General features: G+C 45.6%; 1 protein-coding gene across 1 annotated transcript in view; it reads right to left on the bottom strand.

Annotated features, from left to right (window-relative positions):
- HMGA1 (high mobility group AT-hook 1) overlaps positions 1-14840 on the bottom strand; it is a 47429-nt gene that overhangs the window by 9219 nt on the left and 23370 nt on the right. The window contains exons 4-5 of the mRNA XM_070745275.1: positions 12247-12330; positions 6768-6821 (exon numbers count right to left, since the gene is read on the bottom strand). Coding sequence (XP_070601376.1) covers positions 6768-6821; positions 12247-12330 — 138 coding nt within the window. The remainder of the gene's footprint in view (positions 1-6767; positions 6822-12246; positions 12331-14840) is intronic.

The raw sequence follows: 14840 nt of genomic DNA, 5'->3' as shown, positions 1-14840 counted from the left end.
TCATTAAACAAATCTATTCTTCCACATGAGTGTTTTTTGCCAAAAACTGGCAAAACATATTGCATTTGTGGTCACCAGACCATGGGACACTGACACTGATTGGAAATGTGAGCAAACAGATTACCTATGGGACCATCTTCTGCCTTATGCATCCCAGCAGAATACCACAGAGTTAGCCTTCTCCAGGTTCTGTCAGCCAGGCTATGGCGTCTGGTGGGGCCTAGGGGAAGAGGCTTCTTGGTGGCGGCCCCGGCCCTCTGGAATCAACTCCCCCCGGAGATTCGTACCGCCCCACCCTCCAAGTCTTCCACAAAGCTTTGAAAATGCACTTCTGGAGCACTGAAATTTTAACATCTACCCCAGCCTCTGAGTGAAAAATGATAGAATGAATGTGGAATGTGGTTTTAAAAAATATATAGGGATTTTAGAACACAACTTAAAGACCTAACCGGCATAACACACAATGAAGCTAATGAGACAAACTTAATGAGCATATGGATAGGAAATCAGCATAAAATAATGTTCCCCTCAAACACCTAACAAAGTGAACTGCTTCAAACATAGAATTCGTCTTGAACTTTTGAGCTGTCATGTACTCAAGCTGCCACAAGAGGGACAGAGCGGCATTAAAAACAAAACAAAAAACAGGTCCAATGTTTAAGCTCCCTCTGCGGTCTCCTTAAAAGTTTATTCTACCCGGCAAGTAAATTCCTAATATCCACACTCTTCTAGGCCTAAATAAACAACTGTTTGTATATGAGGGGAAACATTTCTTTCTGGAGGTCTCTCTGGCCTGCTCTTTTAAAACTAAAACAAATGCTATTGGAATGAGATGAGTCATGCTTGAGTGCATGTGTGAGTCAGCAACCTTGACTTCCTTGTGTTTCATTCATAAAAACACACATTTAAACCACTGTGGAATGTGCCTGCCAAGTTGCAGGGCAAGAGAGATCATTTAGCAAAGGAAGGAAATAATCAACTCTACTTAAGCTCCCTCTTTGCTAAAAGACGACAGACAGTAAAGGCTTCGGTTCCACTCAGGTTGGAAAAAGATTTAACAAGCTCAAAAGAAGACCAGCGGAATGGATCATGAAACATTTGAGAGTTTGTAATTTAAATGGAAATATTATTTCAATGAAATTTAATACATCCAGATGGTATTACAGATAGAGGCAGAGCAGATTAAATCCTAAATTAGTTAAGTTATTGGAAGTAACCCAATGTCAGTGTCAGAGGAAAAGACCATATTCTTTGGTTTATTATTTTGATTTTCATGAATTGCAATGCTGCAGCGATCATCAAAGAATACTTTATTATTGTCCTTTCCTACATACCCTACTTTTAAGGAAGGAGCTTCAAAAATAACAGTATAATCTGTATATTTGAACTCATGTATATTCTGGCTGAATATCAACGTTAACAGAAAGGCAAGGATAATGTAGCAAGTGTGACATTTTAGCAATAGTAATTGCTGCAGATAACATAAGGTTTCTTATTGCCAAACATCCAAGTTTTGAGAAATTAAAGACAAAGTAGGCAATTTATTACAATTTTTTTGCAATTGTCTATGTCATGATTTAAAAGATAGTTTTTAAAGTGATCATTGCAAATCTGATTCCCCATTATGGAAGGCTGCCTGTCTGCTTATTGAGAAAGCTTGCAATTAGCTGTTTCTGGCAAGGACTGCTCCTTATACTTTGACAGCTGGTGACAGATGTGAACTGCAAAGCCATCAGCCACTTTTGATATTCAGACCAATATGGAGTCAGCAGCATGCATCACATTCTAAATGAATGGCACAACCTGTTCTGAATATTTTCATTTTGTTTGTTAAGAATAAATGGGATTGTAACTAAAACATTGGTTATATCCCAACTTCTTCAATAAATGTTCCTTTCAAGGACTCTACCCAGCCTGGAATTTTCTACAGATGTAGTTTATTTTATTTTAAAGGGAATCTATTCTATTTATAGCTGGGATACAAATGTAATGCCAACATCCAGCATTCCTGGGCAAGATCCAGATATTGCCTGTTTTCTCCACAACTGACCTCATCCATGAGGTGCCAGATAAATTTCCTAGAGAGACCTCAAGAATGGAAGGCAAGTATTGGCAATGTCATTCTGAATGTGCCTGTGGGTTTCTCTGTCCTACATGTCATTAAAATTGAGGAGGGAAATCCCCATCAAAATATATGACAAGCATCCTATAAAGCAGATTATCAGCTTCCAGTATTATGTTTATTTCTATGAATCCCTTAACTGGACATTCCCAAAACTAAAATAGAAAAATATGAATACTGTATCTGACGTGAAGAGAAACCAGAATAGTGGGAATCTGCAACTCAGACCTATGCCTGGAAACATATAGCCCTTTGTGTTGTTGTAATTTTTATTGTAAGATGTACAGTGTTCCCTCGCTTTTTGCGGGGGATGCGTTCCAAGACCGACCGCGAAAGTCGAATTTCCGCGAAGTAGAGATGTGGAAGTAAATACAGTAATACCTCATGATACGAACTTAATTGGTGCAAGGAGGAGGTTCGTAAGACGAAAGTTTCGTAAGACGAAACATTGTTTCCCATAGGAAACAATGTAAAGTCAATTAATCCGTGCAACCAAAAAACCCCCCGGAAAAAAACGGCTTTCGGCGACTGCTGGGAAGCGGCGCGGCTGTTTTAAAAGGTGACAGCCGGGCTGGGGGGCTTCCCAGCAACCTCCTGAACTGAACCCGGGGTTCAGAAAAATTTTGCCTCTTCTTACGAACTTTGTTCGAGTTACGAACTGGCGTTCGGGAGGCTTCTGGGAAGCCCCGCCGCCCGGCTGTCACCTTTTAAAACAGCCGCGCAGCTTCCCAGCAGTCTCCGAACGCCGGTTCGTAACTCAAAAAAAGTTCGTAAGAAGAGGCAAAATTTTTCTGAACCCCGGGTTCGTATCACGAGTTGTTCGTAAGACGAGGGGTTCGTATCTTGAGGTACCACTGTACACTATTTTTGCCTATGAACAGTATCACAAGCCTTCCCTTAACCCTTTAAACCTCTAAATTGCAATTTTCCATTCCCTTAGCAACCATTCAGATTATTACTCACCATGTTTATTTATTAAAGTTTATTTAAAAAAATATTTATTAAAGGCAGCTGAAAGTTTGGCAATGACATATAACGTCATCGGGCGGGAAAAATTGTGGTATAGGGAAAAAACCTGCAAAGTATTTTTTAATTAATATTTTTGAAAAACTGTGGTATAGACTTTTCATGGTTCGAACCCGCAAAAATCGAGGGAACACTGTATAGAGAAAAATGTTAGGTAAGATATACCTCTGTCTGCATGAAGAGGATATAATGAAACATAATCAGAAAGAAAAAATAATCAGCAATTATAGCAAAGTCACACAATCTTGCCTTGTGGTATATAAAGATAGAGCATATGAATTTATTAGGATCAACTGGAAAACTTATTATTATTATTATTATTATTATTATTATTATTATTATTATTATTATTATTTTGTAACCTCTTCAGGGATTATTAAAAAGAACAATTGCTTTAAGCAATCAAGGCCAGATGAAACTGACTCTGCAATGAAACTCACTCTGCAAGAATGCCATAGAGGCAACACCAAATCTGTGCTAGTTAACAGAACAAGCCACTTCCTGTTATTCACTTCAGGGCAAGAAGGAATAATTAGAAACTGAAACACAACATATATAATATGTTGAAAAGATAGGATTAAAAACAAAATGTACACCCCAGAAAACCTAAGCAATCAGATTTGGCTTTGATAGGCAACATACTCTTGAAATTTTCAATAAAGCAGCATTAAGTTTCTTTATGCTGCATTCATCATTTCTGAAAGACAGTTTCAAAAACTCATCAGATCCCTAACAGAATTGCCTCTGAATTGGATGTTACAGAAAGATTCAAAAATAATAATAAGTGCAACAAAACGTCTCAGATCTCTTATTTGTCTTTATATCATAGCATTTTTCACCTGACATGGTAAACCTGCCTCCTGTTGAACGTTTTGATAAAGTGGCTATTGGAGAAGAATCAAAAGCACTATCAACTCATGTTCTGAGATGATGGCATTAAAAGCTGGTGTTAGGGAATACCATCAATTTGTTCTTCAGACCTGGTCTCTATTCCTCTACATGCACCATTTCCATCACCAGGTGCAAGCCCTACAGAGTAGGCCAAAAACCCATTACAGTGATCCCCCGATTATCGCGAGGGTTCCGTTCCAAGACCCCTCGCGATAATCGATATTTCGGGATGTAGTGGTGCGGAAGTAAAAACACCATCTGCGCATGCGCGCCCCTTTTTCCATGGCCGCACATGCGCAGATGGTGGAGTTTGCGTGTGGGCGGCGGGGAAGACCCGGGGAAGACCCAGGGAAGGTTCCTTCGGCCGCCCAACAGCTGATCTGCTCCGCAGCGCGGCGGCAGCGAAGAGCCGAAGATGGGGTTTCCCCGTTGCCCAGGCAATGGGGAAACCCCATCTTCGGCTCCTCGCTGCTGCCGCGCTGCGGAGCAGATCAGCTGTTGGGCGGCCGAAGGAACCTTCCCTGGGTCTTCCCGCCACCCAGGCAAAGGGGAAACCCCAAGATCGCTTGCCGCTTGCCCGTTCGCCCGGCTGCTCGCTTGCCGCTCGCTTGCAGCGCGGCAGCAGCGAGGAGCCGAAGATGAGGTTTCCCCGTTGCCCAGGCAACGGGGAAACCCCATCTTCGGCTCCTCGCTGCTGCCGCACTGCCGAGCAGATCAGCTGTTGGGCGGCCGAAGGAACCTTCCCTGGGTCTTCCCGCCGCCCAGGCAAAGGGGAAACCCCAAGATCGCTTGCCGCTTGCCCGTCACCCGCTCGCCCGGTCGCTTGCCACTTGCCCGTTCGCTTGCCCGCCCGCCCGCCAGCAAGAGGGGGAGAGATAGAGAAAGAGAGAGAAGGAAAGAAAGAGATGAGAGAGGGAGGAAGAGAGTGTGAGAGAGGAAGAAGCAAGATAGAGAAAGAGAGAGAGAAAGAAAGATGAGAAAGGAAGGGAGTGACGTCATCGGGTGGAAAAATCGCGATATAGCCTTTCGCAATGATCGGGATCGCGAAACTCGGGGGATCACTGTACATCTTTTCTGCCTAGTAATGGGGAAGGGGGGGAGGTCATATTACATTTTACTAGTGGAAAAGCTAAGACATACCGTGTTTCCCTGATAGTAAGGCAGTGTCTTACTTTCTTTTTACCCCCAAAAGCCCCACTGTGTCTTACTTTGGGGGTATGTCTTATATTGTCCCGGGCACCGGGGCCGGCTCGTCTTCGGGCTTCGGCGAGTCAGAGGGAGGGCATTTCAGCACACAAACGCTTCGAGAAAAAGGAAGGGACGCGGTCGCCCCTCCCTCCCCTGCTGAACCTTTCCTTTCGGTCTCCACCCCCCCACCTCCACGCCGTCTTCTCTCCCTCCAATCACCCCCCCTCCATCCCCCCTTCCAATGGGCTATTGGACGTGACCAAACCCTGCACCTCCCGCGTCTCGTGTTGGCGTCGTCTCCTCAGCGGTAGCACGTAGAAACACGTTCCCAAGCAGGAGCAGCGGTGGCAGCGGCAGCACCAGCAGCAGCAGCGGTGGCGGCAAGGAGAGGAGCCCTGCCTCGGATACGAAAGGCAGACCCGGGCGAGCGAGCGAAGCCGAGTGACAGCAGCAGCACCTCAGGGGCGAGTCCAACGAAGGGACTCCGGCTTTCCCTGTATTCCCGGAGCTGCCGCGCTTGCCTCTTTCCCTTTTTTCGCCGGTTGTGCGCACCACTTGTGCGCGCCGTGTGTGGTGTGGCGCGGTGTCTGTTTGCAGCGGCTGCAGCAGCGAGCAACACGGCTTCGGGAAGGCTCCGGGGGAATGCGGCAGTAGCCTCCCCAGCCGGGAAGAGCGAAGATTCTCTCTCTCTCCCCCGTCACCCACCCTCATGTTCCCCTCGGACCTCCTGGCTTTTACGCGCCAGCTTGGGATCCTGCGCCAAGAAGCCTGAGGGCGCCCTGGCCCAGCCTGGCTGTGTGCTTGAGTGAGGGGCTGTGAAGGTGCTCTCGTTCTCGCTGGACTGGGGGTGAGAGAAAGGAGGTGGCGCTCGACCCCAGCAAAGCCAGCGGCGGGAGCGGCGGCAAAGCGGCGGGGTCCAGCCCTCTAGCCGGCGCCTCGCCAGCTATCCGCCGCTTCTTTCTTCTCCGCCTCGCCTCCGCTACTCCCGCCGCCGCCTTTGCTCTCCCCGCCGGGCAAGATGCTGGGCGAGCAGGCCGAGGCGCTGGAACTGGGGCTGCCTGTCCTTGGCGTGAACGGCCGAGGAGTCCTTATCCGCGCCGGGTTTGGGAGACTCTCCTGGGTGCGAAGCTCCCTCGCCAGCGCCGCGAACTGCTCCGACGCCTCCCTCGCTTTTAGTACCGTGTTTCCCCGAAAGTAAGACATATGTCTTACTTTCGGGGTATGGCTTATATTAGCCGACCCCCCTGAAACCCCCCATATGTCTTACAATCGGGGGGGTCTTACTATTGGGGAAAGTTTATAAAAAGTTTAGGTCAGAAAATTCCATTTGCAAAATTCCAGATTTGTGAGCAAGTTATAAACAATACACAAACCTGAATGTGACAAAATTAGATACATTCACCTATTTATCTCTCTTAATCCAATAGTGGTTCCAGTATAACCCACTAATTGCAAATAGATTGAGATTCAAGAGGATAAACCAACCCCCCCCCCCCCCACACACACATTATATAGATACCTCTTTTCAAAATCAACTTACTATTTTTTTCGGTCGACCTCGAGGCTTACTTCCAGGTGTTGTTACAGCAGCTTTCTGGAGAAGGAAGGCATAAAGATTATCTTTAAATGAAGACTTTAAATAAATAAAATTGCTAACATATATCTGTATGGTATCTGATTGGAGAAGGCTATCGCAGACCAAAGCAAGCAATCTGTATTTCTGCTTGAGTTGAGGCATTCCATGTTGGGTTTTCTCCCTTTACAAAGTGAGATGTTTAAACTTTGGAAATTATACTAGGAAACCTCAGGAGCTACCACCTAATTCCGTGATGGCGAACCTATGGCACGCATGACTGAAGTGGCACACAGAATCATGTCACCTGGCACACGCGGCATTGCCCATTCCTCTTCCGGGTTTCTGGCGCACATGCACACACGAAGATCAGCTGGCCTTTGTACATGCAGCAGTATTGGAAGAGCTGGTCTTTCATTTTCCTGCAAAAGTATGCAAGCCAGCCAGCTGATTGTCATGCACATGTGTGCCAGTACCTGGAAGAATAGCTGGCTGCTGCTCATGTGCACACTAGAAACCAGAAGTGCATTTTCGGGGCGGCTCCTCTTCTGGGTTGCAGGCCTGTTGAGCACACACTCAGTGACAAAACGGTTCGCCATCACTGACCTAACTGAACATCTATGTAGTAAACTACAATTTATAAAAAACAAAGACTTAATAAATGTTATGAAAATATTAGCATTCCTATGTTATTCTTGATTATCTGGATGGCATTACAAAAATACATATTCAATGCATGAAATCAAAGTTACTTATGAAAAGGCACTCTAATGCTACTAATAAACTGGAAAACAATCGTTAAAACATTCCTGCTATTAATTATATTAGAAACAACTTGCCATTAACACAAAGAAGCCAGTAATGAAAGTGAAACAGGACAGTGTTGCTCAATGTAGTTCCTATCTATGATGTGAAATGTTTTTTTCTTCATCTGAACACACATAATTTAATTTCTACAGCTGCTAAGCTAAATAAACAAAACCTGAAATGTGGGGGATACCACAAATACCAAAGAAGATCTCAGAAATTCTAAATTAACCTTATAATCTGAGGATGTGATTCATACATCTGAATACATTTGACCAAGTTGGCCTTAGTCTTGTCTTTTGGCATTGGAACCACTAGTCCCTCCCTTGTTATTCTTTACCATCACTGCCACTTTCAACAACAGGAGCCATCTGGGTTCTAGTACCATGACTCAGAGTGTGCAGGATATGAGTCGTATATTTTCAAGAGAGGTTTGAAACCAAATAATACACACTGTGTTCATAAAACCTTCTACAAATCTCTTTCCTACTAAAATTCTTCCCTAGCATTTTTATATGTTAGGCAGGGGTCAGGAAGAAGACCAACAGCCCAATCCCATTTTTCTGCTTTAATTGCAGTAAAGCAAACTCTGGATGTGTAGTTCAAAGCAGAAGGTTATTCAAGTGTCAGATTATTCCACATGCCAAACATCATGTCTGAAATAGTTTCAAACACCAGATAAGGAACTAGCAGGATCATTTGGGTAGTGGAGTGGAAAAACGCTTTGGGAAGTAGATCCATTATTTCCATGGCACTTTGTTGATCCATTGTTTCCATCGCATCTCGTTGCAATCCCATTTAACTATATAGAGACAACTGGAGAAAAACCTGGCCATCACAATAACCTGCACTTAGTGCAGAAAATGATTAGTGTAAATTTGCCTTAACATCTGTAATGGTTATTTTGGATTCAAAAGGCGCCAGGAACAGACTTGCTCTGTATAGTAACAGCAACATATATTAAAGAGCTGACTACTAGGAGGTGGTTGCCCATTAGCAAAGGCTAAAAAATATTCCCATGATGCAGAGTACTGTTGTTGTGGGTGAATATATTTAATGTTTTCTCCAGATCCCAGAATAGGCTCTGTATTGTCATTTCAGAACAGGAACAGAACATTTGAAATTCATATATTAGTAGGAACTGGAAGCACCTTTTTAATAAGGTCTTGCTCTTACTCTTGAAAAAAAAACACGATAGCTGCAGGGAGCCAGATACATAACAAACAGTAGCAAATGTCCCCAGAACTTTGTTCATGTTGTCTTCTTGCTACATTTTGTAATCTGAACAGATGGTGCTAGGCTTGGGCTAAGCTGAGATGTCCACTGAAATAACCTTGGCCGCTTGGCTGCCAAATCAGGAACAAGCATCTGTTGCTCCAAAGCATCTGGAACAATGAAGATTCTTTTTGGTATCTAGTTGAAAGACTTGGAGAGAGAGCTGGTGAAGAAAGACCATACTCTTTATGGCTCAGGCCTAGTATTTCTGATTACGTAAACAGATGCCAAGTCATCAGCTCTGGGATCATTTATTCATTTTCTTGCTTTATTCCCAATCTTCACTGAGTTTCAGTCATACAGTACTTGATAGATACATCAAGCCTTCATTCCTAACCAGCATGCAAATGGCCCAGTCAATGCGCCATTAAGGATTGGCAACTACAGAAAACAGGAAGCTTTATTCAGAGGGATGGGAGGGAGAGAAGCTATCCAATCTAGCAAACTATAATCTTCCTTCTGTGTGAGTGGGACATATCCCTTTCTATTCTTTACAGATTTATGAACTCCAGCTGCTCAGAGACAGACTTAGACTCACACACACACACACACACACACACACACACACACACGCAAATGTCACCAGCTGTCCACCTAATTCAAGTATCTTTTACTCAAAACCCTAGATTTGGATGTCAATAGAACTCCATTATTTGTTCTTCTTTCCCCATGAGCTCCAAAATAAATAAACATATGCATATTTACAAGCATAGCTTTTCTTTTGAAATAGTTTTTTCAATAGTCATACAATCATAAAATATGTTATATAGATTATAAATATATTTAGTGCTCAATGCATGAATCCACTACTATGGAATGCCTCTGCATAAGTTCTTATCATTAAGAAACTTTTTGTGATATCTACATTAAATCTGCTTCCTTGTAATCTAAAAATCACTTTTTCTATGATCTCCTGGTTCAACACTTACCAAGCCTACCCAATTTTTCATTTACAGCGACAGCCCTTCAGTTACTTTTCACTTACATTTTGCTTTTCCTCCAGGAGCTCAGGGGAACACAATGCTTCTTATTATTTTTCTCTACAATAACAATCATGTGAGATATAATGGACTGAGAGTACATGACATGTCAGTCAGTAAACTTCCACGGATGAGGTTGGACTAGTCTCTCTATAGGTCTAGCACTGCCTCTTTGATGGTTATTCAGGCAGTCCTCATTTGATAATCACTTGTTCAGTGACTTCAGACTTCAGTAGGCAACTCTTTTCCCTGTCTGCTCAATGACTCAGGAGATTGCTTGTTATATTTAAGAAAGAAAAACAAAACAAAATGGAAGATACAATAGTTCATTTTGAGAAAAAAAGAGAAAATAAATAACTTTTCTAGAGTCAGAACTTATCTCTTACAATGATATGTAGAAATAACCTTGAGAGAGAGGAAAAAGCTGCGGTTGGATAAAGGCATCTTAGCTAGGAGAAGGACATTTGAGTCCAACAAAATTCTCATAAGTGATTCTCCTTAGCTATAAAGGTGACAAGGGAGAATGTGTTTTCATACTTGCAAGATTCTACTGATGTAACCTAAAAATGGCAGAGCAAATATTTTTGGATAAGTTTCAACACGGGAAGTTTTAAAGAACAGATTGGACAACTATTTGTCTGAAATGCTATAGGGTTTTCAGGTTGAACCACAGGTTGGACTAGAAGGTATCCAAGGTCTCAATTCTTTTGCATTACTTCCTGTTTGGATTACTTTGCAAGGCTGACTTCAATCTTGCTAGTCTGTATTGCGTTCAGAGCCCAAAACACTAGGGAGACTCACTTCTGAGAGGTTTGCTATACAGTGATCCCCCGGGTATTGCGATCCCGATCATTGCGAAACGGCTATATGGCGATTTTTCAACCCGGAAGTACAAACACCATCTGCGCATGCGCGCCCTTTTTTCTATGGGCACGCATGCGTAGATGGCGCCGGGCAGATCAGCTGCTGGGCAGCTTCCCTGGCTCTTCCCCCTCTTGCTGGCGGGAGGGCGAGAAGCCCCCCCCCAGCACCCGCTCGCCCGGCTTGCCCGCCGTTCGCGTTCCGCCCTTCGCCCGGCCACCCGCCGTTCGCCTCGCTGCTCACCCCGGCCACCCGGGTTCGTTTGGCTTCGGGACATGCCGGCGGCGACGTTTTAAAACAGCCGCGCGGCTTCCCAACTGAGTCCCGAAGCCAAACGCGGAAGTTCGCCTTTGACTTCGGGACTCAGTTGGGAAGCCGCGCGGCTGTTTTAAAACATCGCCGCCGGCATGTCCCAAAGCCAAACGAACCCGGGTGGCCGGGCGAGCAGCGAAGCGAACGGCGGGTGGCCGGGCGAAGGGCGGGCGCACGGGCAGGCAGGCGGCGGACAAGCGGCGGGCGCGGCAGCAGCGAGGAGTTTGCGTGGGCGGCGGGGAAACCCCAATCTTCGGCTCCTCGCTGCTGCGGCGGAAGTAAAACACCATCTGCGCATGCGCAGATGGTGTTTTTACTTCCGCAGCGCTACTTTGTGAAAAAACCGGTCATTGCGAGGGGTCCTGGAATGGAACCCTCGCAATTGATCGGGGGGATCACTGTACCCAACATTCATATTGCCAGACTAAGCTATCTCTTAGCCAACCATTGACATGGCTGCAGGCCCCGTTACTATACTGCAAATATCCCTTGACCTATAACCATTGTATTGAGTGACTGTCTGACGTTACAGCCACTGAAGAATGACTTGTGACCATTTTTCATACTTACAAGAACATCCCCACAGTTACGTGATCAAAATTCAGATGCTTGGCAACGCAACCCTTTGGACGAGCAAAGTCAATAGGGAAACCATATTACTAACTTAACTGCAATGATTCACATCTAATAAGATTCTCAGTCATCCAGGTCACAGTTGCCCCAAAAGTGTTTTTTTTCAAAAGGCAACTGTTTTTTCCTTGAAGATGTGTTGCTCCTCATCCAAGCTTTTTCAGTTCCGACTGTCAGCCACGCATCTTCAAGGAAAACCCAAGGAAATCCAGTTGCTTTTTTGAAAATGCAATGGTTCACTTAACTGTGGCAAAAAAAAAAGTTGTAAAATGGGGAAAAAACTAATTTAACGTTTCTCTTATTTAGCAATAGAAATTTGGGGCTCAATTGTGGTGGTAGGTTAAGGCTATCTATATTGGCAGTTGGTCCCAGTAAAGGTATTAAAGAGTTTGTTCCAAGACATTTAATGTTTGGAGAATGCCACTGACATTCCCTATGGCTGGTTCATTTTTCCATGGCTAATTCTCCAGATCAGTCTTAACAGTCACTGCCAATTGGTACATGTGCATAAAAACAACAGTAAAGAGTTCACATGATTGACTAGGATTTACAATTCATTATCCAGCAGCCAGAATACCTACCCTTCCCTTTGAAGCGGCCTTGTTTTTGCTCCCCTTTGGTCTACCACGTGGTCTCTTGGGTGTTGGTGTCTCACTGGGTTCTTGCTATAAACAAAGAGCATTACAATGAGTGACAGAGAAATAAATGTAGTTAATGCTTGCACATCCTTTCAGGGCATTTTGCTCTGTACCCAGAAGCTACAATAAAAGAATCTCACCAATACAGCCAAATTTAAAAAGTTGATATGCAGACACATTAATTTCTGATGGATGTTCATAATACAGTCAATAGTGATTAAAGTAAGAGTTTCAAAGGTATAAATAACACCATGACATGTTTAGTGGCACAGTCTATACATTTTCCTTATACTCATTTTATCATATAGCGGACAATATTCAAGTGTTATATACTATAGCTAGTGTTTCACATTTCCTGTAACATTCCACATACAGCTATAAACTAGATGACCTGTGATCCATTAGATCATCATTTCATAGATATTTCCTTACTCAAACACAGAGACAGAACAATGACAAGTGGGCAAAAAAGTGGGAATGACTTCTGGGTTGCTACTGACTTCTCCACTGAGTTTCTTTATGGGAAAATGCCAGTGACAATCTTCCTTGCTCCTTATTCTTTAATTACTCTCTCCCTCCCGCTTTCCTATTCCTTTCCTTCTGTTCTTCTTTTTCTTTGCTTCTTTTTCTCCCCCCTTTTCTCTTTTCTTCCTCCTTCCTGCCTGTTCCCTTTCCTTTTCTCCCTCTTGTTCCTCTTGTCTCCTCTATTCCTATCTCCCTCTTTCCTCCCTTTTCCTATTATCTTCCCTCCCTCCCTCTATCTTCCTTCCTTCCCTCACTTCCACTTCTCTCCCATCTTTCCTTTCCTTTCCACCAGGCCAGGTGGAAGATGGAACAAGGAACTTGTTGAAAATGAAGTAGCAGTGTTGAAGAATCCACAACTTTCCCTAATTTCATTGCCTCAGGAGAAATAGGTCCCAGCATTTTGCAAATTAGTAAACTTGAGTATCTTGAATGAAATTTTACCATATAATGAACCATATCAACTAATTAAAGATTACCGACACAAATCTTTTAGTAGTATGTAGAAGCCAAGGTTCTAACACCATTAGCCTTTCTCCAAAAAGACTGTCACACTGTACTACTTCAGGCAGATGGAAGAGAAGGTGATGTCAGCTGATAATTCACATCCACAAAAAAACTTAGATTGGTCTGATCTTGATCTTTTTCATATAGACGTAAGAGTAATTTTACACATGTAGAAAGGATCAGGGTTCCCATGACTATACAGTGATCCCCCGGTTATTGCGTCCCCGACCATTGCGAACAGGGTAATTCGCGATTTTTCAACCCGGAAGTAAACTCCACCATCTGCGCATGCGTGCCCTTCCACGCATGCGTAGATGGTGGAGTTTCCCCGCCGGGCAGAGGCTTCCCTGGGTCTTCCCCCTCTTTCTCTATGTTGCTTCTTCCTCTCTCACACTCTCTTCCTCCCTCTCTCATCTCTTTCTTTCCTTCTCTCTCTTTCTCTATCTCTCCCCCTCTTGCTCTCGAGCGGCCGCCTAGCAGCTGATCTGCTCGGCAGCGCAGCAGCAGCGAGGAGCCGAAGATCTTCGGCTCCTCGCTGGTGCTGCGCTGCCGAGCAGATCAGCTGCTAGGCGGACGAAGGAACCTTCCCTGGGTCTTCCCCGCCCGGATCTTCGGCTCCTCGCTGCAGCCGCGCGCCCCTCGCCTTCGCCTCACCTGGCGGGCGAAGGAGGGCGCAGCTCCGGCCGCTCGCCTCGGAGCCGGTTCTGCCTCACTGCCTCCAGTCCGCGGCAATTCCCCTCAGCACGCTGCCGGATCCAGCGGGGGAGGGGGGGAAGCGAAGGCGCGGCGATGGGCAAGGGCTGCCAGTGAGCCTTCTCCGTCCCTTTCCTGCTGCACCGGTCTGGGGCCAAGTGGGCGGGGGGCGGCCGGGACCTCGCCTGTCTCCGCCGCCCGCATCGCCCCTCCGGCGGGCCGGCCTCCCCCGCCCGCCTCTGCTGCAGCCGCCACCGCCTCCCCGACTGGCACAAAAGGGCCCCGCCCGCCCCGCCCCGAAGCTTACCTTGCGGCGGGATTCCCTCCCCCCGCAGCCAAAACTAAAAGCCTGTCTCTTTTTTTTCTTGCGGCGAGCCCAAGCCGTTTCTCTCTCGACCGCAGCCGAGCTTCCCTCGGCCCCCTTTGGCCCCGTCGCCTCCTCCCCGCCTGCCTTTCCTCGCCAAGCGCACGAAAAAAAAGAGAGAAGGCTTCTACCAGAAGCCGGGTTGGGGGTTCCCATGTCGGCGGGGATGTTTTAAAACACCCGCGCGACTTTCCAATGAGTCCCGAAGACAAACGCGTTGTCTTCGGGACTCATTGGAAAGTCGCGCGGGTGTTTTAAAACATCCCCGCCGACATGAGGGGCTCGCTAGCACACCCCCAAACCCGGGTTGGGGGTTCGGGGGTGTGCTAGGGAGCCTCCCATGTCGGCGGGGATGTTTTAAAACACCCGCGCCACTTTTCCAATGAGTCCTGAAGACAAACGCGTTGTCTTCGGGACTCATTGGAAAGTGGCGCGGGTGTTTTTAAAACAT

Source organism: Erythrolamprus reginae, chromosome 3 (assembly GCF_031021105.1).
Source record: "Erythrolamprus reginae isolate rEryReg1 chromosome 3, rEryReg1.hap1, whole genome shotgun sequence".
Taxonomy (NCBI): Eukaryota; Metazoa; Chordata; class Lepidosauria; order Squamata; family Dipsadidae; genus Erythrolamprus; species Erythrolamprus reginae.
The sequence above is the reverse complement of the archived record's forward strand: the minus strand, read 5'-3'. Positions and strand labels throughout refer to the sequence as shown.